Source organism: Staurois parvus, unplaced genomic scaffold (assembly GCF_062004578.1).
Source record: "Staurois parvus isolate SC_StPar_1 unplaced genomic scaffold, SC_StPar_1.0 ptg000299l, whole genome shotgun sequence".
In the NCBI taxonomy this organism is placed as follows: Eukaryota; Metazoa; Chordata; class Amphibia; order Anura; family Ranidae; genus Staurois; species Staurois parvus.
Genome location: NW_028318095.1, coordinates 19,146,541 through 19,171,162, shown reverse-complemented (window position 1 = coordinate 19,171,162; position 24,622 = coordinate 19,146,541). Strand labels below are relative to the sequence as shown.

General features: G+C 42.9%; 1 protein-coding gene across 2 annotated transcripts in view; it reads left to right on the top strand.

Annotated features, from left to right (window-relative positions):
* Positions 1-24,622, top strand: part of FLOT2 (flotillin 2) — a 115,424-nt gene that overhangs the window by 78,143 nt on the left and 12,659 nt on the right. For both annotated transcript variants that reach the window (XM_089682991.1, XM_089682992.1), the window contains exons 5-10: positions 12,409-12,527; positions 13,786-13,899; positions 13,995-14,114; positions 14,239-14,453; positions 15,764-15,947; positions 21,349-21,498. In XM_089682991.1, the coding sequence (XP_089539117.1) occupies positions 12,409-12,527; positions 13,786-13,899; positions 13,995-14,114; positions 14,239-14,453; positions 15,764-15,947; positions 21,349-21,498 (902 nt within the window). The remainder of the gene's footprint in view (positions 1-12,408; positions 12,528-13,785; positions 13,900-13,994; positions 14,115-14,238; positions 14,454-15,763; positions 15,948-21,348; positions 21,499-24,622) is intronic.

Sequence of the window (24,622 nt, the reverse complement as noted above, 5' to 3'; positions counted from 1 at the left end):
ACTAATTAGATGATATCATATCCTATTTTTACTATTAGTAGCTACAGGCTCCAAATAAAATACATCCACGGGTCTGTTTGTATAACATTCCCACTGATTTTATGAATGCCATTAATTATTTTCTTCCAAAAGTCTTGTATTTTCGGGCAATCCCACCAAATGTGTGCCATTGTACCTTTTTTACCACAACCTCTCCAACATAAAGGTGAAGCATCAGCTTGCTGCCTATGAGCCACACTCTGTGTAATATACCATCTCGTCAGACATTTATAATTAATTTCTACTGTGTTCATATCTACCACCTCGTGTAAAATTAAATATTTTGTTCCATTATTGTACCTCTAATTTTATTCTTAACTCCCTTTCCCATTTTTCCAAGAACCCGGGAATATTTGCTCCCTCCATATCTATAAGGATCTTATATATCCTTAAAGTAATATGTTTTGGAGCTATGTTAACATTCATCAATTTTTCAAATGGATACATATATCCTCCCCAATCCTCAATGGATGGGGGAGCGATGAAACAAAATTTCTTAATTGCCTGTACCTCCAGTCATCTAATGTGACAGAACTTTTCTCCTTTACTCTTGATACGTGTATAACTTCCGCTTAGTCAAAATATCCTTCAAACGTGCATTTTTATTGTTAATCCATTTACCAAAAATTATCTTTCCCCGGGGGGGAAATACTCCGTACCCACCAAAGGAATCAACACTAAATTATATTCCCATCCTTTCTGCTTGTACACTCTATCCCAAAGCCCTAGTACTATTTTTTGAGAAAACTCATACCTTCATCTAACAAACAAAATTTATGTGGTATACATACTATCATCCCTAATGGTGCCTTACTTAGTGTTCCTTCCATATTTACCCACCCTTTTGTTCGTGAGTTAAATGTCCAATCAACTATTCGTGATAGTAAAACCGCTAAATGTTTTCTAAAATTGGGCAGCCCCATTCCCCCGTTCTTTTTTTTTTTTTTTTTTTTTTTTTTTTTTTTTTTTTTTTTTTTTTACCCTACACAGTACCTCATGTCTGATTCTTGGTTTCTTATTTGCCCATATAAACCTGCGTATCAACTTCTTTATTACCTTGAAAAAGACCCTGGCAAACTTACTGGGAGCATATGGAACTTGTATAGAATTTTTGGAACTATCACTACTTTTACCAAGTTTATACGACCTACCCAGGAAACTCCCCCCCCCCCCCCCCCCCCCTTGAAAGTTTCCTCACTCCTCCTTTATCTCATTTATTAATGGGACATAATTTGCCTGAAATAAACTTTTTTGTTGCGGGTGTTCGTTTTTGTCTTTGTCATTCCACGTGAATGGAAACTCCTTTTTGAAGGCTCAACATCTCTTGTTTTGGGATATTAATAGTTAAGATCTCTGATTTTGCTGGATTTATTTTCAAATTTGACAGCTCTCCATATTGTTTTAAGAGTCTCATTAAATTGGGTAGTTTTATTATAGGCTTTACTATATAAAATAACATATCTTCATATGCTGCCACCTTGTGCTCCACCTTCCCCATCTTTATTCCTGCTATATCTGCACTCTGTCTATACTTTGCTAGAATAGGTTCTACTGATAACACAAACCACAAAGGAGAAAGCGAACATCCCTGTCTCGTACCATTATACATTTTGAAAGGCTGGGAAAGGGATCCATTAACCTTCAGCTCTGCCGTGGGACCGTTGTAAAGCTCTTTTATCCAATTAACCTTTTTGGACCCTATTCCCAGAACTTCTAATGTATCAAACATAAATCCCCAGTCTACCCAATCGAATGCCTTCTCGGCATCTAACGATAGGAGTAATGTCGGCTGCTTCTCACTCTACTTTTTGCAATAAGAGCAGTGATCTTAGACCATTGTCTCTTCCCTCTCTTCCATGGATGAATCCCACCTGATCCAGATGTATCCATTCCTGCATCAGCCCCTTCATTCTCATTGCCAGGACCTTAGCATATAATTTTGTATCGGCATTTAATGATATGGGCCTGTAGCTCACACACTATGTACTATCCTTACCTTCTTTGAGTATGATAGTTCTATGTGCATGTAATGATTCTTCTCTCATGTGCATTCCTTCCACTATTGCATTCATATACTCGCACATTTTAGGGACCAGAAGGTCTCTAAATTTTTTAAAGTAACCTACAGTGTATCCATCCAGCCCAGGGCTCTTTCCTGAGGTCGTATTCTTCAAGGCTATGTTAACTTCCTCCGGGGTTATAGTTTTCTAGATCTAGTGATTTATCTTCTGCTATTCTAGGCAACTCCAGCTCTTATAAATATTTCTGTCTCTTTCTCTTCTTCTCATCCTCAGTTTTTTTTTTTTTGGATTCCAGAACTTACATTAGAAAGCTTACTGTAATCTTGGAACCTAACATTTTTTGCTTTCTTTTCCTTTAACCTTCTCATTAAATATTTTCCAGGTCTATTCCCCCACTGATATCTTTTCTTAGAAATTCTATTAAATATCCTCCTCACCTCCTGTTCCATAAGAACTTTTAGTTCTTCTTTTTTAAGGATTATTTTCTGGATATCCATACCTTTTATACCTTTTATGCAACTGTTGTAATCTATATAGTTCCTCCATCACCCTCTTTATTTTTTCCCCCCATTCCTTCTTTTTTTCTTGCCCCTATTGCTATCAGTATTCCCCTTTATATATGCCTTATGGGCTTTCCACACTGTGGCTGCCATAACCTCCTTGCTCTCAATGAGCTAAAAAACGTGTTTGATTTCCTGTTTCAACTTTTTCACTGTTTTCATATCTTGTATGAGTGTCTCATTTAATCTCCAAAAGTTTGTCCTACACTGCTCTACACAAATCTGGAGTCTCGCCGTGGCAGGAGCATGGTCAGAGATGGTTGTTGCTCTGTTTTGGAGCTCACCAGCCGCTCCAACTCTCCATGTTCTATCAATATATGATCCAACCTTGAATACATTCCATGTACAGGAGAGAAGGTATAATCTTCCTCTTGGATGTTTTACTCTCCAAGTATCGGCCAATTGGCCTTGATGTAATACCCTCTTCAGTGATTTTAATTTCCTACCACCCTCTCTTACTGTACCGGAAGATGCATTCCAAATGCGGGTCTAAGCACATATTAAAGTCTCCTGCCACAACCCCCTTTTTATATTCAAAGATTTTGCTTAACATACCCTCCAATAATGTTATTGGGTTTTTATTTATGCCATAAATATTAACTAGGGTATACTCCACTCCTTGTAGTTTCTCCTTCAAAAATAAAAACTGACCCTCTGGATCTTCCACTTTCCCCTCTAAGTTGAAGCTCATATTCTTTGAGAACCCAATTGCCATACCTTTAGCCCTTCTGACTGGGGAATCGGCATAATACCATTTTGGATAGTACTTAGAGTATAACTTAACATTTGTATCTAAGGTTAAATGTGTCTCTTGCAAGAGCACTAGGTCTGTAGCATGTTGGTACATTTCCCTAAGGATCTTATGCCTTTTTGTCGGAGAGTTTAGTAGAATTCCTTTGCCCTCCTTTTACCTACACTGGGGACACAGATATCAGTAGCTTGAGGACAGGAACTATTTATAACCAAGGGATTATGTCTACAAGAGTAACAATAAACAGTAGGCCTGGGTATGACAGCTAATACTAGATTTTGTTTCTTAATGCACTAGGAATTTTCAGTACACTATTGTCTGCTTTGCTTGACCCTAAACCACCGTGTTTACAAATCACAGTAATAACCTTGATGTAAACCCTAAACAAATGGCATTTAGCTTTCTGAAACGTCATGAACAGTTGTATAATGAACTGTTGCCCTTTTTTAATAAAATACGTTTTTTTGGGGTTTTTTTTGTTAAATTCATTTTTGCACCTCCTGTGATTGCTGATCTGCTGCTGCTGCGATGGCTTTTCTCATGGTGTGTTTCCTGATGGTGATAAATGGATCATGCAGATGTATTGTTTGAATGCCCACTTGTAGTCTGTATGGGAAGCTGAACTGCCAAAGAACAATACCGTGTCCGGTACTCATGGAAAGGTCCCGGTCTGCTCTTTCGATCGGGACTTTTCCCAATTGTTACTGCCATGACGACGCGTCACGGCAGTCACATGATCCCTAAAACCCGCCCGTCCCGGTTTCTGACACTCTTAAAGGGCCGGGAGGCGCTATTTTTAATGAAAAGTGCAGATTTAAAAATATTAAAAATCTTCACTAAAGTGCCCCTTCTTTTTTTTTTTTTTTTGCACCACGGCAGTGTCAGTTGCACTGTAATGGTTACTGCAGTGTCTGATATGTATGCTCAACCAACTGTACCACCTATATCTCACTATTCATTCAGATTGCTTAGTTTCAAAGTCAAAACAAAGTTAGGGTCCCCCTTACATGTGTATGGGATTTGGAGTTTCCCAGGGCAGGTAGGAAAGGTTTTGAAGTGTAAGTATGGGGTTTACAAGGACCATTTTAGTTTCAGCTCTTCAACAATGCATTTAGATTAAAGTATTTGTACTTGCTTAGAGAGTTTGTCTAAAAAAGAGGTAAACGCTTAAAGTAACATTAAAGCCATGTTTTCCCTTTTTTAGCTCTTGCTAATTTTTAAACATATCTTGCTTTGCTACCTTTTTGCTTGCCATTCCGTCTGACTCCACTGGAACCTGTGGCGTCTTGCAGGGTGTCCAGGTTGTGCGTGCTCCTGTTTACAGTAGGTATAGAAAAAAAATCTCACGCCCCTTTTTAAAATCACATTTTTGTTGCTTTGCAGCCTGACATGAAGACAGGCATCCAGCTGTATTTAGTCAGTGCAACTTATAACATCCAAGTGAAAGATATAACACTAATATGTCAGGAAAACACATTCAAAAACAGAATCACCGAGTTGGAAAAAGGATCACCCCCTCCTAAAAATTACTTGTAAACTCTGTCAGGTGTAGCTAATCACCTTCTTAATGGCACACAGCCATTTAACTTTCTGCTGTGATCAGCTGTGGTCAGTTTAATTAGCTCAGCATGAAAAGAGCTTTCCTGGAACATTTCAGTCTCTGGTAGTGCGACTGAAGCAAACAATCAACTATGGGTGGCTGGACACTCTCAAAAGATTTCCAGGATAAAGTTGTGGACAGGCACGTCAGGAGATGAATCCAAAAAATGTCAAAGGCTTTATCACTGACTAGAAGCACAATGAAGTCTATTAAGAAGTGGAAGGTATTTGGTACAACACCTTGAAGATTCTGAGGCCAATTGGAAAAAGGTGTTCTGGTCATATGAGACTAAAATTTAATTATTTGGCCTCAACACTAAACTATATGTCTAGCGGAAATCCAATACAGCTCACCATCCAAATAACACCATTCCTACAGTAAAACATGGAGGTGGTAATATCCTGTTATGGGGGGCTTTCACTGCAGCAAGGACTGGATCACTTTTAAGGATAGAGGGAAAAATAGATGGGGCTAAATACCGTCAAAGTCTGCCCTCTGCCAGAAAGTTGTTAATGGGAAGATTTATCTTCCAACATGAGTGACCCAAAGCACACGTGACCACGAAGGAAAAAATGGTGCATGGCCTAGGCAGAGCCCAGACTTTAACCCCATTGAAAATCTATGGAATGGCTTGAAGACTGCAGTCCACAAATGTTCACCATCAAATTAACCTGAACTTAATCAGTTCTGCAAAGAAGAGTGGGCAAATATGTCAAAGTCTAGATGTGCAAAGTTTGTAGAGACATATCCTAACCGACTAAAGGCTATAATTAAAGAAAAAGGTGGTTCAACAAAATACTGACACAAGGGGGTGGTCCTTTTCCAACTCCATGATTTTGTTTTTTTCTGACATGTTGGTGTTAGATCTTTTACTTGGATTCTATAAGTTGCACTGTGTAAATACAGCAGGCTGCAAAGCAACAAAATATTATTTTATAGGGGCGATTCTTTTCTATACTGAACCGGACCCAGACTGCACTTGGGTATTTCCATTATACTCCCGCTTCCCTGTCCAAACACAAATCCCCGCACACCACCGCTGATCATGCAGGAAATAGACAGCACCAGACTCTTCTTAAGACAGGAAGTAAACTGCTTTATTTGAACTCAAACACAAGATATATACACAGGGCAGGGAAATACCACCAGGAACAGGAAATACATCAGCAGGCTCTCCCATCAGGGGGAAGGGCTGCAGGAGACCCCCCCCCCACCAAACCAAGACACAGAACAATAGGATGCAGCCACATGGCAGAGAACAATGAGCAATGGAACAACCACATGGCAGTGAACAATGCACAACCACATGGCAGTGAACAATCCCCACACCAATACACAATACTAGGACATTCCCGCACTGTACCCCATAACAGGCACAGAGTGGGTTAAACAGAGTAATTTAGGGAGCTGAGACATCCCAGATGTACTCTAAAGTTAGTCTGTACTTCCAGTCCCCCAATGCCAGCACCCACACAGTACCCCAAACAAATTGTCCCACACCAAGCATTACTCACCCAGCCAACCTCTGCCTCTCCCGTAGAACATACCTGCCGCTGGGGAGAAGCACGGACTGGTCCTTCTCCCTGAAGTCCTCTCAGCCGCTGGGGAGAAGACAGGGTGGCTGGGCCAACTCCATCATGCGGTGGGGGATCTGGGCCGACCGCCCAGTATCCCTGGGGTATCCAGGTGGTGACTGTAGTCTCCTCCACTTTGACTTGATGGACATCCCCCAGTATTTGCAAAGTAAGGCTGACATCCTCTTGTCCCAATGCCAGACCCTTTTCTGGGGTTGTGTCAGTGGAGACCGAAGTCCCATCCATGGACATCAGCTCAAGCTGCTGTTGTGAGGTGCCGATTGCATCTTCTTCCTGTAGCTCCTGCGGTGCTGATTGTTGTGGGCAGAGGTCAACCACGCCATGCCCTGATGCCAGCTCTTCTGCTGCTGGTTCCTCCTGAGCAGAAAAGTCAATCAAATCCCCAGTCTCTGGGACTGGTGTCTGGGGATAGCGGTTCACCATCTCCTGTCTGTGGAACTCAGAAGACGTTACCAGTGCTGGGCAGAGTTCACTAATGTTTGGCCCTGTTGCCAGGTCTACTGCTGGTTCCTCCTCAGCCGAGAAGTCTATCAAATCCCCAGTCTCTGGAACTTCCACTGCTGATTCTTGGGCATGCTGCCGAACATGTTTTAGCAGTTGCCTGTATGCCCTTTCCAGATGCAGTTCTTTCTTCAGCGGGTATTCCAGATCTGGTTCAAGCTCTGAGACCCCTGTGAGCAGTGGAAGTACCAAACATAGCCTCTCTGCCCTCTCGCAACTCCTCCAGGGTAGGTTCTCCTTCATCGCCAAACACAAAATGATCTGTAAGGCTCTCCCACAGCAATCCTGGCCCACCAAAGTCATGTCCCTCAGGAGAGCACTCTGTTGACACCCCTAAATATTCCTGCTCTGCGTACCATCGCAAAGCCCTATATCGGTTGTCCAGCTCTATTTCCTGCTGGACCAGCCTGTGCAGCTCAGTCACCCATTGCTCCTGGGGTCGGTTTCCCAGGAATGGCATCTGTAACTTCCGATGGTCCCTGGCCGGTTCCCCTGGGGTTGGATAGCACTTGCCTTTATCCATACCAGCAGCCTGGAGGGCTCCTCTCCAAAGCACCTCCCAAATCTGCTGCCTGAGCGCCGTAGACACAGTCCTGGGGTATGTTGCAAGAACAGTCTGTAGCAGCCCTGGGAACTCTGATGCCAGGTCCATATCTCTACTGGGGTGACCGTCTCCTTTCCTGAGCTTGAATCCTGGTGGTGGTTTGGATGTGTTCACAGCTTGGAAGCACAATCCCACTGCTGCCACCAATGTAACGGAACCGGACCCAGACCACACTTGGGTATTTCCGTTATACTCCATCTTCCCTGTCCGAACACAAATCCCCGGACACCGCCGCTGATCATGTAGGAAATACAGCACCAGACTCTTCTTAAGACAGGAAGTAAACTGCTTTATTTTAACTCAAACACAAGATATATACACAGGGTGGGGAAATACCACAAGGAACAGGAAATACATCAGCAGGCCCTCCCATCAGGGGGAAGGGCTGCAGGAAACACCCCCCCCCCCCACCAAACCAAGACACAGAACAATAGGATGCAGCCACATGGCAGAGAACAATGGAACAACCACATGGTAGTGAACAATCCCCACACCAATACACAATACTAGGACATTCCCACCCTGTACCCCTTAACAGGCACAGGGTGGGTTAAACATAAGAGTAATTTAGGGAGCTGAGACAGGGGTCTCCCCACCCCCAAAAGTCACCACTACCGTCACATATACCCACTGTAGAACCACAACCTTACATGCAACCATTGCCAAGAGGAACACAGAGTGAAAGCCATGCCTCTTCTCCACTGGGGCCGATTCACAGCAGCTCCTGTGTCAACTGGGCTTTGGCTCAGTCACCTTCTTGGGAAAAGCTGTATGTAAAGTTTGGATTCTAAAGGGAGTGGGCACGAACCGGAAGTCTGTCGAGACTCCAAAGGTCTCGGCAGGCACAGAGGGAGCACCTGCATTTCTGAAGGCGGTCAGGGCACAGTTAGAGACGCAAGAGTAGAAATTTGTAAAAAGCACAGCAAGAACATGCATGTCATACTAATAAGCTTTGATGTCAGTTCAGGTTACAAAGTTTCTAAATTGGCTTTAATGTCCGTTTAACTTTCAAAGGAGTGGTTGACCGCTATCTGCTCATTTACTTACAAGGCTGTGTGCTGTCATAGATAAAGAATGAGTTTGGTATCTATAGCAGCAGCTCCCTCTAACAAGCTTTTTTTAAAGTAACTGTAATTTTTATTTATTTTTAATTAAAATAATATGTTATATTTGCCTTCCCTGTGCAGTGGTCTTGCACAGGCCAGCCCTGATTATCTTCTTCTGGACTCCCCTGCTGGTTCTTTCAGCTTCTCCTCTTCTGTGTCTGCCCCCAAAGCAAGACTCTTGCTATGGTGTTGACGTGAGGGCTCACTTCCGAGACGGGCTCTTTGTGTCCATAGACATACACAGTGTGACTCAGCCCCATCCTTCGCTCCCTCCTCACTGGATTTGATTGACTGCAGTAGGATCCAATGGCTCCCACTGCTATCAGCAAAGCCTGAGAGACCAGGAAGATACTGGAGAAGACTGGCAACCAGGCACAGTGTTGGATTGAGAGATGACTCAGGTAAGTGTTAGGGAGGGGATCTGTGAGAACAGACAGTGAAACATTTTTTATCCTTAATGCAGAGAATGAATTAAGGTAAAAAAAAAACTTTAGTGTTTACAACCACTTTAAGGTGATCAATCAAAAATACGTAAAGAAAATGGTCCGCATTCCACCTCCCATTATGCACATGAGATATGAGAAGCGACCTTGTATTACAACAAAAGAACAGAGATTGGCCTGTGTTTTCCCAGTTGTTGGTGCCACACCCTTGGTTGAACTGGTGGTATTTTTTCACATCTCAAACATTTGATTGTGGACTTTTTATTGATTTATAGCGCATCACCTTTTATTTTTATTTCTGTTTTTAGTATGTATACTTTTTGTGCTAGCATCTTACCTTGGCTGGCTGCACAAATTAAATTTACCTTCCTAGCAGTAATCCCAAGTGTTGCTCGGGGTTAATTTTCAGTACCAAAAGTGGTATACCATTCTTTCTGCCTAGAAACTTGAGAATGTCCATGGCATCCAAAAAGCTTCCCTTTTTAGGTCAAAAGCAGTTTTAGACCAGCTAGAGAACAGGGATAAGGAATTAGAATCACTTGCAGAATTGAGCGATAGTGATTCATGGGGAAATTCGTCATCGGACACTGAAAGTGATGACAGCGACGATTCTGGGACTGAGCTCATTGATATGCCTAGTAGTATTGCACCCTTGTTTGGACAAATTTTAATGTTTTTTGTTTTATTACATTATTGAATTTAATTTTTTTTTTAAATATTTATTCTATTATAATTTATGATTGTGTTTCAAACTTTATCCTACCCGGGATGTTTACTAGACTCTTGTTTGGACAGATTTAAGTGAGTTATTCCTAAGAATTACAGGCCTACAATATAAAACAACAAATTTCCATGTAAAACAGTGTACTGCTTTGACTTTCAAAAATATTGACATACTGTAATCAGACCACCAGGGAGATTAAAAAGCTTTCTATTAGCATGGGTTGTTTCAAACTATATGTTGCTGTTGACTCTCCCTGTCACATGGAAGATAATGAAAGATAGATTAATATAGAACTGTCCACTTTTTGTTGGTGAAAAAAAAAATTGTCTCTTAAACATGAACCTGGTTTATATAGACTGGCAGTCTCCGAGTTAAAAAATAACCGACTCATACTTAAGAACGGATTACCGTGATGTCACACTGGTCCCGGAAACCGCCAGTCGACCATCCTGTTGTCTACCGCATGCTGCCACCTACTGTCCGGTGGATCTGTCAGCAATCCCAATACTTCCTTGGCTGCAGTACACTTAAAAAATGTACCTGTTCCAAATTGCATACAAATTCAACTTAAGAACATACCTACAGCACCTATCTTTGTTTGTAACCCAGGGACTGTGTGTGTGTGTGTGTGTGTGTGTGTGTGTGTGTGTGTGTATATATATATATATATATATATATATATATATATATATATATATATATATATATATATGTATATGTGTATGTATATGTATATGTATATGTATATGTATATATATACACATACACAGTATCTCACAGAAGTGAGTACACCCCTCACATTTTTTAAAATATTTTATTCTATCTTTTCCTGTGTCAACACTGAAGAAATGACACTTTGCTACAATGTAAAATAGTGAGTGGACAGCTTGTATAACAGTGTAAATTTGCTGTCCCCTCAAAATAACTCCACATACAACCATTAATGTGTAAACCGCTGGCAACAAAAGTGAGTACACCCCTAAGTGAAAATGTTCAAATTGGGCCCAAGGTGTCAATATTTTGTGTGGCCACCATTATTTTCCAGCACTGTCTTAACCCTCTTGGGCATGGAGTTCACCTGAGCTTCAAAGGTTGCCACTGGAGTCCTCTTCCACTCCTCCATGATGATATCACAGAGCTGGTGGATGTTAGAGACCTTGAACTCCTCCACCTTCCATTTGAGGATGCCCCACAGATGCTCAATAGGGTTTAGGTCTGGAGACATGCTTGGCCAGTCCACCACCTTTACCCTCAGCTTCTTTAGCAAGGCAGTGGTCGTCTTGGAGGTGTGTTTGAGGTCGTTATCATGTTGGAATACTGCCCTGCGGCCCAGTCTCCGAAGGGAGGGGTTCATTTTCTGCTTCAGTATGTCAGTGCATGTTGGCATTCATGGTTCCCTCAATGATCTGTAGCTCCCCAGTGCTGGCAGCACTCATGCAGCCCCAGACCATGACATTCCCACCACCATGCTTGACTGTAGCCAAGATACACTTGTCTTTGTACTCCTCACCTGGTCGCCGCCACACGCTTGATACTACCTGAACCAAATAAGTTTATCTTAGTCTCATCAGACCACAGGACTTGGTTCCAGTAATCCATGTCCTTAGTCTGCTTGTCTTCAAACTGTTTGCAGGCTTTCTTGTGCATCATCTTTAGAAGAGTCTTCCTTCTGGGATGACAGCCATGCAGACCAATTTGATGCAGTGTGCGGTGTATGGTCTGAGCACTGACAGGCTGACCCCCCACCCCTTCAACCTCTGCAGCAATGCTAGCAGCACTCATACGTCTATTTCCTAAAGAAACCGTCTGGATATGACGCTGAGTATGTGCACTCAACCTCTTTGGTCGACCATGACGAAGCCTGTTCTGAGAGGAACCTGTCCTGTTAAACAGCTGTATGGCCTTGGCCACCATGCTGCAGCTCAGTTTCAGGGTCTTGGCAATCTTCTTATAGCCTAGGCCATCTTTATGTAGAGCAACAATTCTTTTTTTCAGATCCTCAGAGAGTTCTTTGCCATGAGGTGCCATGTTGAACTTCCACTGACCAGTATGAGAGAGTGAGAGCGATAACACCAAATTTAACACACCTGCTCCCCAATCACACCTGAGACTTTGTAACAGTAACGAGTCACATGACACCGAGGAGAGAATATGGCTAATTGGGCCCAATTTGGACATTTTCACTTAAGGCTGTACTCACTTTTGTTGCCAGTGGTTTAGACATTAATGGCTGTGTGTTGAGTTATTTTGAGGGGACAGCAAATTTACACTGTTATACAAACTGTACGCTCACTACTTTACATTGTAGCAAAGTGTCATTTCTTCAGTGTTGTCACATGAAAAGATAGAATAAAATATTTACAAGAATGTGAGGGGTGTACTCACTTCTGTGTGTGTGTATATATAGTAAGAATTCAGGGTTAGATGACTGCAACATTATATGAATGCATTATGTATTATTCAGGTACCCTAACAGTGGAGCAGATCTATCAGGACAGAGATCAGTTTGCTAAGCTGGTGCGCGAAGTGGCAGCTCCTGATGTTGGTCGTATGGGTATAGAGATCTTGAGCTTCACCATCAAGGTGAGAACTTTTATCATATCCCTAAAGTTATGCAGAAAAAAATTGCACTTCTATGTACCGAAATGAACCAGCATCAGTTTTTGTTCTTGAATGCAGAACAGTTGGCATCTAAAAGAAAAAATAATGTATTACAGCTAGGCTAACTTTTTTCTGAATTTTGTAAATTGTTTTTTTACATTTTAATGAGAAATTGAGGATGTAAAAGGATCTGGGGGTTATAGTAGATGACAGACTCAGCAATAGTATGCAGGACTAGCAAAGTATCATTCATTAAAAGGGTATTTACTCAAAAAATAAAACTATCATTCTAACACTGTACAAAATTCTGATTTGGCAAGATCTTGAGTTTGTCATCCAGTTTGATCACCAGTCCTCAGGGAGAATGTGCTTGAAGTGGAGAGAGTCGAGAGAAGGACATAAACAGTGACTTTAAGGGTTTCAGAAGCCAGGAGGCAGGCGGGGTTTTAGGGTCATGTGACCGCTGTGATTCGCTGTCACGGTGGTCACATGATCTGGAAAGTTTCCAATCACAAGAGGAGATCAGGAGTCAGGACCTTTCCGTGTGTGCTGGTGGCACGCACTCTCAGCACATATGTTTTTTTTTATTGCACAAAAATGTGCGGCCGCTCGGCGTCAAGGCCCAGATGCCGTGAGGCCGCACATTTGCGTGCTCTCGGTGTGAAGAGGTTAACCTAAGTTCTCTAAAGCACACACGTGACCGTACAATGAATTTGGTTGAGAAGCAGTTCCGTCTTAAACTGTGTAAGGTGTTCTTTACGGTTAGAGCTTTAAGTATGTGGGACTCCTTTCCACAGTTGGTTGGGTCGGCGGGGAGTATAGATAAATTCAGAAAACATCTAAATGTGTTTTTTGGCAAATGAAATGTACAGGGATACGGAAAATGGTAGTGACAAACATGCATGTGCACATCAGGTTGAACTGGATGGACTGGTGTCTTTATTTAACTTTACCAACTATGTAACTTGTGCTTTATTTTGTGTATTTGTCGTAGCTATGTGTATCATTGACAAATGATGGATTGCAAGAAAACGCAACCTTTTATTGTCCACCTGCTTTAATGAAATTACCTTCTCGTACATATTTGTGCACAGGAATCTAAATAACCAGAAAGTACTGGCTGTCACTACTTGTCTCATTATGCTGTGCAATAGCCAGATGTTTGACACTATACTGCGTTCGTAATGTGAATAATCTACTATAAGGCAATGTTTTTTTTTGATTTTTTTTATGCTTGCAGGATGTGTATGACAAAGTTGAGTACTTGAGCTCCCTGGGCAAGACACAGACTGCTGTTGTGCGGAGAGATGCTGATATTGGTGTTGCCGAAGCTGAAAGAGATGCGGGCATTAGAGTGAGTATTACCATTATAAACCCGATCATATACCACACATAATACAGGTAGAGGTTGTTCGTTGGATAAGAGATACTGATTTATTTCTTCTATAGGAAGCCATGTGTAAGAAGGAAATGCTGGATGTCAAGTACCTGGCTGATACCAAAATTGCAGATTCCAAAAGAGAATTTGAACTTCAGAAAGCAGCATTCAGCCAGGAAGTGAACACTAAGGTAGGGGAGCAAGCCATCCTGCTTATTAAAATATTAACATTTTTTGGATCTTTCTTTTTTTTTTCTTTTTTTTTTATGTCTTTGTATTTCTTGCAATTATATCATCTTCTCATTTCTTATACAGAAAGCAGAGGCCCAGCTGGCTTATGAGTTGCAGGCAGCCAAAGAACAGCAGAAGATTCGACAGGAAGAGATTGAGATTGAGGTTGTGCAGCGTAAAAAGCAGATTGATATTGAAGAGAAGGAAGTTGTACGTATGGACAAGGAGCTGATTTCCATGGTCAGGAGACCAGCAGAAGCTGAGGCATATAGGATGCAGCAGATTGCTGAAGGAGAGAAGTACATACCCTTTTCTTTGTAATATTTCAGTCTGTGTTTCTCATATTGCAAATTTTAGCATCTCCATAGATGTGTGCAGGAGTTTGTGTATAGTTAAGTATTACATTTTCATTTGGCTGAAACTTAGCTGCAGCAATATCACGCTCTGTGAGAACCATTCTGGAATTGTTGTTTAAAAGCTTATCTAAAAACAAAACAATGTATCATATTGCAGCTTACTAGCCCTTAGATGAGTGCTGCATTCTTTTAATTTTTCCCCCTTTTAATTCCACCTGTCCCATAAATAACTAATTTCTTGTCCCTGGCTGGCTATGCTCATTCCTGTACTTTATGGAGGGAGCCATGGTTCTCACCAGGCAGCTCACCTTATTGTACCACAAACAGGTCTTTATCTCTGTTACATGAAGGGACAGGGAAATCTGTAGTTTATAAAAGATGTTTTTGAAGGGTATACCAGATCCTTCCCAGGAATTTATCACCACGTTTCTGGAAAGATCAGAAGGTATTTTGTGTACTTTCTGAAAATGAAAACTAATGTAGCCACCACATCTAAGGATTAGTAAGCTGCAATTTATTTTATTTTTCCTGGAAATTGTCACCATAACTAACGTAGGATGGTGGTTGTTTAGAACTTCTGTCAGGTTCTAATTGCTATTTGTGTTCCTGTTGAGGAGATTCACTTCTTTTTGTCTTGCCAACCATTTGGAAATCCAGAACAGGTGGTGAGGAGAAATCATTTAATGGTGACACCTGTTCTGATGATAACTGTTTAGAAGGTGATTACACTTCCATATGGAGATTTACTGTACGTCTGTGAGAAAGGACTAATAGGAAATCTCAATTGTGCATACACAGAAAAACATACCTAAAGACATAATTCACTACTCTGTCCCAAAGGTAGCAAAAATGTTTTGGCTATATTCACTTTGGGGTCTATTTTTCATTGTTTTCACCCAAGATTCACATGTTTCACATAAGTGTCAATTAGAAATGTGTGAATTGTATGTGAAAACATTGGCAATTTGACCCCTTTAGAAAATAAACCAGGACGTTAGATGCTCTCTGGATTTCTGGCAGATCAATGGGCATTTTTCTGTACTTGTCATTTTTAAAAACAAAACATGGAAATGGTGCACCTATTGCAGAAATGTACTGAATGTTTGTTTTTTTGGGGAGGGTTTTTTCCCCTGATGTACACTAGACTGACTGAGGACATACACATTTGGATTTGGGGTTTTAAACTAAATGATACTATATACAGAGAAGAAATGTGTTCTATTACTTTAAATATCTGTGACGTTTCTGTATAGGGTCAAACAAGTGCTGATAGCTCAGGCTGAAGCTGAGAAAATCCGAAAAGTGGGAGAAGCTGATGCATCAGTTATTGAAGCTATTGGTAAAGCAGAAGCCGAGAGAATGAAACTGAAAGCTGGAGCTTATCAGAATTATGGAGAGGCTGCTAAAATGGCCCTTGTTTTGGAGTGCCTGCCTGAGGTAATGGGCCATTACAACAGTGCCAAGTTATATTTGTTTCCCCATTTTTTCATCATGTCTGTTCAAATGTTTCCGTAAGGTGTATGAAAAGTACTGGTCAGGAAATCATTTTTCTAAACATAAAAATATGTAGAGCCCCTTTGTGTTATTTAACTTTGCAGCTATGCTTTTAAAGATATACCAGTGAACAAGTTTCTTCATTATTATCTGTCCCTTAAAGTAATATTAAACCATCAGACCCAGTTCACATCTAGCAATTTGGAATTGCTGCCTTTCTAAATTGCACTGCAATGCTGGCAAAGTGCATCATGTGTGTTTGTGCGCCATTTATTTTTATTGGCCCCTGAAATGCAGTGTGGTTTTGTTGTGGCAAACTGCATTGTGCAAAGCTTGTCTCCCAAAGAAGGAAAAGACAAATATCAATCAAAACAAGAAACATACTATCTAGGGGTCCTGTTCAGAGGCAAGAGCTGTCACCAGGCCTGACGGTGTGGAGGATACCATATTAGACTAAAGGTCTCGTTGTGCACACTGCCGCACCACGTTTTAGGTGCCATTAAAAATGATTTGCACACAAACAGGCATGCTATGTTTTGTCAGCATTGCAATACAACTTGGATTCGTGGGCAGAATTCCACCCGCGATCCCAAATCACTAGATGTAAACGGGGCCTAAGTGTTTTTTGGCTTAACCCATGAAACATTCCCCAGGAAACTATTATGTAAAAATTCTTAATCCAATAATTGCAGGTTGCAACATTTTTAATCATAGATCCATTATTCATGGTCAGCCCGAAACTGATGACCAGTGGCAGACTGACAAGTCATGGGGCCCCTGGGCAATAGGGGCTCATGGGGCCCCTATGTCCTTGCCCACACTCAGCACACCCAAAAAATCCTATAAAAAGGTACCAGGGGCATTTCATGGGGCCCCCTACTGACCCCGGGCCCTCGGGCTGTGCCCAAGTGCTCGAATGGTCAGTCCAGTCCGCCGCTGCTGATGACCTGTTGGGGCTCTTAAAATTTAGGCTACTGAAGTTTGTTGTTTCACAGGCACATACAATTTTAAGGCATGCCATGATTGGTATCTCTTTTCTAGTCACAGCCTCATCTTATATATATTACCAAAAATGTAATAATATATTGGGAATACTTGCTATAACTGGTGTACTTAGAAGCTGATTGGCTACCATACACATATTGGCCAGATTCTAACTTCAGCTTGTTCATGTAAACTTTGACAATAACACCTGGAAGCTGATTGGTTTCTCTGCAAAGCTGCACCAGATTTGTAATAATTTTCTTTAGTACAACCCCCATTGTGTTTGCGTGCCCTAAAATTAACCTCTTGGCACTGGCCACACGCAAATATGCGGACTCCTGGTGTCTGGGCCTTGACACCGAGCGGCCGCACATTTGTATGCAATTAAGAAAAACATAAGTGCTGAGAGCGCACGCCCTGTGCGCTCCCAGCACAGTCCAGTACTCAGTGAAAGGTTCCGATCTCCTCTTGCGATAGGGACCTTTCCCGATCATGTGACCGCCGAGACAGTGAATCACAGCGGTCACATGACCCAAAAGCCCCGCCTCCAAGTTTCTGAAACCCTTAAAGGGCCGGAAGGCGCCAGTGCCAAGGGGTTAACTTTAGTGTACTGTATGTCTTGAATTTTTGCATTTGGCAAAACCATTGTGCTAATTTCATGTGACGTAAAAAATTGGCACTTCCACTATTTTATTCTTTAGTGTCCAGGCTTTCAGAAAATGTTTTGGGGGTATTAAGTAATCTTCAGGCCTAAAAAATGTTTTTTGAAACGTGCAAAAAAAAATACAAATACAGCCCTGGCATCGAAAAGGTTATTTTTTGCAAAAAGTCATTCTACCAAAGGTACATATGAAATTACATCAGAAAAGTATCTCTAGGATCTCCTTAGTTATGCCTGTTGCCTAAGCTGTCTTCTGCACATCTGATGGGTTGCCAGGATGTCATTTTTCATATAAAACCAAAATAACTTGCAGCCACTTTCTACACACAGAGGTGTGGACATTTTTTTTATAAACTACTTGTCCAAGGATTAAATTGGGGTCCCAATCTGCTTGTCCCTCATGACAACCTATTTGTCCTGATTAAAAAAAAATAATTTCAACCAAAACCATATTTAAATCTGAGGTGCTTTTAAAAACAAATCGGGGCTTATGGCAACTTGAACTTTTTAATATTTTTAACATTGCGCTGTTTATCTCCAGCTCCCCTCCCTGCCTGTCTCCTGCACCCAGGGACCAGCAGGGAAGGGAGAGACCTTGGAGTGTGACTAGCACCAATTTTATTTATTTATTTTTTTTTTTTGGCAGTGCAGGGCTTCTGCAGACTGTCAGTGTAAACTGTCTGTCCCTACATCGTATGGGCAGTCCTTTTCACACTGACAGGAAGAATCAACGAACTACCTGAGCACTCAACAGCACCGTGGTAGTTCATTGAGACAGATGGTACGGGGAACATCTCCCTGTACTGCTGTCAGACAGAGGGCTTGGATCACCAAGCCGCTGCAGGAAGAGGTTACATGTTCAACCCTAAAAAAAAGTCTAACGTGTTCCCGAAGGTGAACTTGCCCTTTAACCTTTTCACTGCCAGAGATGTTAGTTTTTTTTGTACACCTTTAAAAAATCACTTTAGGCCTGAAGATTACATAAAACTCCCAAAATATTAAATATTTTCTGAAAGTGTACACCCTAGAGAATAAAATAGTGGTAGTTCCAATTTTTTATGCTACACAATATTACCGCAAAGATCTAGGAAACTCAAAATTTCAGTAAAAAGTGCACTAAGGTTAATTTTAGAGCACAAAAACAATATATGGCCTAAATTTTTTTTAATATAATAAAAAAGATGAGGTTGCACCAAGTAAATAGATGCCCAACTTGTTAAACCTTAAATTTGCATGCACCTGTGAAATGGCGACAAAATTCAGTACACTATATTTCCTATAGGCGACGGTTTAAAAACCCCTGTAGGTCATCAGTTTAGCGTTACGGGGGAGGTCTGGTGCTTTTGCTCTCATTCCGGCATGCGCGGCAAATATGCAACATTTATATCACAATTGCATTTTTATGCATAGGCACCCCAACGTGTGCGATTGTACTTGTGTAAATGTGGCGTGGGGGGAATTTTATGTGCTTGGGTGTAACTTTTTTATACAATTAAAAAATATACAGTCATGGCCGAAATTGTTGGCACCCTTGATATTTCTCCAGGAAATCATGTATTTCTCACGAAACGTATTGCATTAACACATGTTTTGCTATACACATGTTTATTCCCTTTGTGTGTATTGGGACAAAACAAAAAAAGGGAGGAAAGAAAGCAAATTCGACATAATGTCACACAAACCTCCAAAAATGGGCTGGACAAAAGTATTGGCACCCTTTCACAACTGCGGATAAATAAGAATGTTACAAGCATGTGATGCTCCTGTAAACTCACCTGGGGCAAGTAACAGGTGTGGGCAATATAGAAATCACACCTGAAAGCAGATAAAAAGGAGAGACGTTCACTTAACCTTTGCATTGTGTGTCTGTCTGTGCCACACTAAGCATGGACAACAGAAAGAGGAGACGAGAACTGTCTGAGGACCTGAGAACCAAAATTGTGGCAAAATATCAACAATCTCAAGGTTACAAGTCCATCTCCAGAGAACTAGATTTGCCTTTGTCCACAGTGCGCAACATTATCAAGAAGTTTGCAACCCATGGCACTGTAGCTAATCTCCCTGGTCGTGGACGGATGAGGAAAATTGATGAAAGATTGCAACGCAGAATAGTCCGGATGGTGGATAAGCAGCCCCAAACATGTTCCAAAGACATTCAAGCTGTCCTGCAGGCTCAGGGAGCATCAGTGTCAGCGCGAACTATCCGTCGACATTTAAATGAAATGAAACGCTATGGCAGGAGACCCAGGAGGACCCCACTGCTGACACAGAGACATAAAAAAGCAAGACTACAGTTTGCCAAAATGTACTTGAGTAAGCCAAAAGCCTTCTGGGAAAACGTCTTGTGGACAGATGAGACCAAGATAGAGCTTTTCGGTAAAGCACATCATTCTACTGTTTACCGAAAACGGAATGAGGCCTACAAAGAACAAAACACAGTACCTACGGTAAAATATGGTGGAGGTTCAATGATGTTTTGGGGTTGTTTTGCTGCCTCTGGCACTGGGTGCCTTGACTGTGTGCAAGGCATCATGAAATCTGAGGATTACCAAAGGATTTTGGGTCGCACTGTAGGGCCCAGTGTCAGAAAGCTGGGTTTGCGTCCAAGATCCTGGGTCTTCCAGCAGGACAATGACCCCAAACATACGTCAAAAAGCACTCAGAAATGGATGGCAAAGAAGCGCTGGAGAGTTCTGAAGTGGCCAGCAATGAGCCCAGATCTAAATCCCATTGAACACCTGTGGAGAGATCTTAAAATTGCTGTTGGGAAAAGGTGTCCTTCCAATAAGAGAGACCTGGAGCTGTTTGCAAAGGAAGAGTGGTCCAAAATTCCGGGTGAGAGGTGTCAGAAGCTTATTGATGGTTATAGGAAGCGACTGATTTCAGTTATGTTTTCCAAAGGGTGTGCAACCAAATATTAAGTTAAGGGTGCCAATACTTTTGTCCAGCCCATTTTTGGGGTTTTGTGTGACATTATGTCATATTTGCTTTTCTGCCTCTGTTTTATATTTGTTCCAATACATACAAAGGGAATAAACATGTGTATAGCAAAACATGTGTTAATGCAATACCTTTTTTGTGTGAAATACTTGATTTTCAGGAAAAATATCAAGGGTGCCAACAATTTCGGCCATGACTGTATATATATTTTTACTTTTCTTTTTTTCAGCACATAGTGGACAAAAAGTGATGTTTTTTGGTGACAGGTTCTCTTTAATGAGACATGCAGAGTCAGCTCTTTTCCTTTCTGTCTAACTGGCAGCGCCCGCTATTCCTGACCTGGGCCACAGATGGGCAAGCGGAATCCGGGACATAGCGGGGAGCTGACACTTTCTCAGCATGTGTGGAAACAATTGGGTGGCAGTGGAGCCACCCAAATTTTTCACCTGACAAGCCCTTCTGCTTACCCGTAAACAAGCACTACCAGCCGGTGCCCGAAACAACATATCCTGGGCGCCGGGAGATACAAATTGCACATCCCTGCACACCTCTCCCCTTGGATCATTCCCTTTTTGCATGCTTCGGAACATTCCAGAAATGTTTGAGGTTTTTTTATTTTTTATAGAAATCTTGATTTTAGGACAACTGACATTGAATCAACCAGGTATAACGATGAGCATTAACAGTTATGTTTTATAACAAAGGTATATTTATTCCTTGATAGGTTTAATCTTCAGACTTTGTTATTTGTATCCCCAGATTGCTGCCAAAGTTTCTGCTCCTCTGTCCAAGGTGGATGAGATTGTCATTCTTAGTGGTGAAAACAGTAAAATAACCAGTGAAATGAACCGCCTACTCGCTGAAGTCCCTGCTTCTGTTCAAGCACTCACTGGAGTGGACCTGACCAAGGTTTGTGTGTGTGAAGATTTCTCTGTACTTGGGGACCCTATCATCACTGCTTAATTTTTAAAGGCAAATTTGTCTTTATTTGGTTTTGCAATAAATCAAACAATACATAGTAAAGAAAGAATTATGAGAACATCAACATTGATAAGGGTGAATAGCAACATTCAAATAGGAATTAGCGTAGTCTATGGATGTGGAAGATATGGGTCGTAGTCAAAGAGGGGGCATCACCCATCAGACGATATTCAAAGATGATACAGTAATTCCTTAGCATCTAAATGAGAAACCCTTGTAGAGAGTAATGGAAACGCTCGAGAGCGCGGGGCAGGGGGAAAGAGATGTAGGTAGGGCAAGAGGGAAAGAGAGAGGGGGGCGAAGAGAGTCACGAATGAGAAAGGGGCGCACAGTTGGGAGGGGGGGGGGAGAGAGAGAGAAGAAAAAAAAATTTAAAAGGGGGGGGGGGGGAGAGGGGAGACTATCCTGGGTGGGGAGGTTGGCCGGAGCAGGCCTGTTAGGTGGTCCGCCGCTGGTATTTCGCCGGGGTGGACCCCTTGGTCACCCCCTTAGGGCGTGTCAGATAGTCAACTCTGGGTGTATGCGGGGGGGTGTTGATTATGACTCCTTCAAATCCCATCAGGGGCGCATAGATTTCGCAGGCGTGACGATGAGGAGAAGTGGAGCCAGACCGATCACAACAACTTGTTTATCGAAGGTGTCGCTGTCGAATGCCAACATTTCCTCCATGCGCATGGTATCATTTAGCACCGAGACCCACAATGGGAGGGGCAGGGGGGTCGTCGACCTCCAGTAGAGGGGTATCAGTTGGCGGGCCGCAGATGGGAAGAAGCGCAGCAAGCTTTTCTTCTGATTAGCTAAAGAGCCCGGGAGGATTGAGAGGAGGGCAATTTCCGGTGTGGGGGTCAAAGATTCACCGTGAATTTCGTCATATATGGCAAAGATCTGTCGCCAGTAAAGTTGTATTAGGTCGCAATCCCACCAGATGTGGAGCTGGGTACCGACCGCTTTAGAACAGCGCCAGCACAGGTTCGGTGTGGAGGGGAATATTTTATGTAGAGAGAGGGGGTCCCTGTATCATCGAGCGAGGATCTTGAAGTTCTTCTCTTGTGAATAACAGGAGATGGACGACTTATGGGTGAAGTGAAATGATTTGCACCAGTCTGTGTCCGTTATGTCTCTGCCGAGTTCTCGGGCCCACGCCCTGGTGTAGGGTGGGGGTTCGGGGTGGAGAGTGTCGTGAAGAGATTTATATAGGGTGGCTAGGACATGTCTAGGCAGACTGGGGAGAGAGCATAGTCGCTCAAACTCAGTGAGTGGTCGGTGAATGTCGGGGGAGGAGTGTAGGTGGTTGCAGAATGTGGATAGTTTCAGAGTCGTCTACCAATTCCGAGATCCACCCCGGAGCAGTGGGAGACCTGATTGGGGGCAGATGAAGTCACGGGCGACGGGCCAAGAGGTGCGCGTGAAGGGGTCGATGGCCACAGCTCCTACACTCTGGGGTAGGGCCGGGTTGTCGAACAAGGGTGATAGAGGGGAAGGGTCGGATGGCACTAGAGCAACCATGCCCCATCTGTACCACAAACACAGAGAGGCCGAGGTGAGCGGGAATAGGCCAGAGAGATGCCAATGTTCTCGGTTGTACCCCCACAGGAGGGCTCGGAGGTCGACCGGGGAGAGATCCTGTTCAGCCATGCAGGAGGCCTTGGGTAATGGCCTGGGGAACCAGTCTAGGATTCGGGTCGTCAATGTAGCTTTGTGGTACAGCTCAAAGTCCGGTAGACCTACGCCGCCCTTGGACTTCGGGTATGTGAGCACTCTGTGTTTTAGCCTTGATAGGCCTTGGCGCCAGACAAATCTGATGGACAAGGATCGTAGGGAGAGAAAGAAATTCTTAGGGACGGTGATTGGTACAGTCTGGAAGACGTATAGTAATTTTGGTAGGGTGTCCATTTTGAGGGTGTTGATGCGGCCGAACCAAGGGAGGGCTGAAGTGCCCCAAGACGCCAAGTCTTTTCGGATACTAGAGAGGAGGGGTAGGTAGTTGAGAGAGTACAGAGCGGTGAGGTTCACAGGGATCCATAATCTCAGGTATTTAATGGCCGTTGGGCGTCATTGAAAAGTAAAGCTGGAGTGAACGTTCGACAGCACATGGGCAGGTAGAGATATGTTTAGGGCCTCGGTTTTTGAGATGATGAGTTTAAAGTTACTAAAGAGGCAGAATCTACGGAACCCGTGGAAGAGACAGGGGAGTGATATATGTGGTTGTTGGACATAAACTAGGAGGTCATCCGCGTATAAGGGTATTTTATAGTGCGCAGAGGGAGTGCGAATGCCCGTGATTGAGTCGTTCGCTCGAATGGCTCTCGCGAGGTGTTCCATTATCAGTACGAAGAGAAGGGGCGAGAGTGGACAGCCTTGTCTAGTCCCGTTCGAGATAGGGAAGGGTGGGGAAGTTGTGCCGTTGACCAGAACTGTTGCTGAGGGTCGGGAGTAAAGTGACATGATCCAAGCTAGGCACCGAGAGCCCACGCCTATCTGTTTCAGGGCAAGGCGTAGGAAATACCAGTCCACGTGAGCGAACGCCTTCTCGGCGTCAAATGACAGTAGGCATGCCTTTAAGCCATGGCGTTTGATGTAAGATATGAGGTGGATGGTTTTGGAGGTGTTATCTCTGGCCTCGCGGCCTGGGACAAACCCCACCTGATCGCGGTGAACTAGAGTGGGAAGAAAAGGTGACAAGCGGTTCGCTAGAAGCTTTGCGAAGAGCTTAGCGTCTAAGTTGAGAAGGGAGATTGGGCGATAGCTACCGCAGAGGGATGGGTCTTTATTTGGTTTCGGGATGACTGAGATGTTGGCCGACAGGCCGGGGAAGGTACATTCTGATCGTTGATGGTGTTGAAGGCTTGGGATAGAAGTGGAGCTAGAGGGGCGGAAAACATTTTGTAGAAGCGGGGGGTGAACCCGCCCGGGCATTTGCCGGAATTCAAGGCCTTGATCGCCCCAAGGACTTCCATTGTCGAGAAGGGCTCTTCCAGGGCAAGGATTTCTTGTGTGTCAAGGACCGGCAGTGCCGTCTCCTCGATATATTGGATATATTGGGCCATGTCTG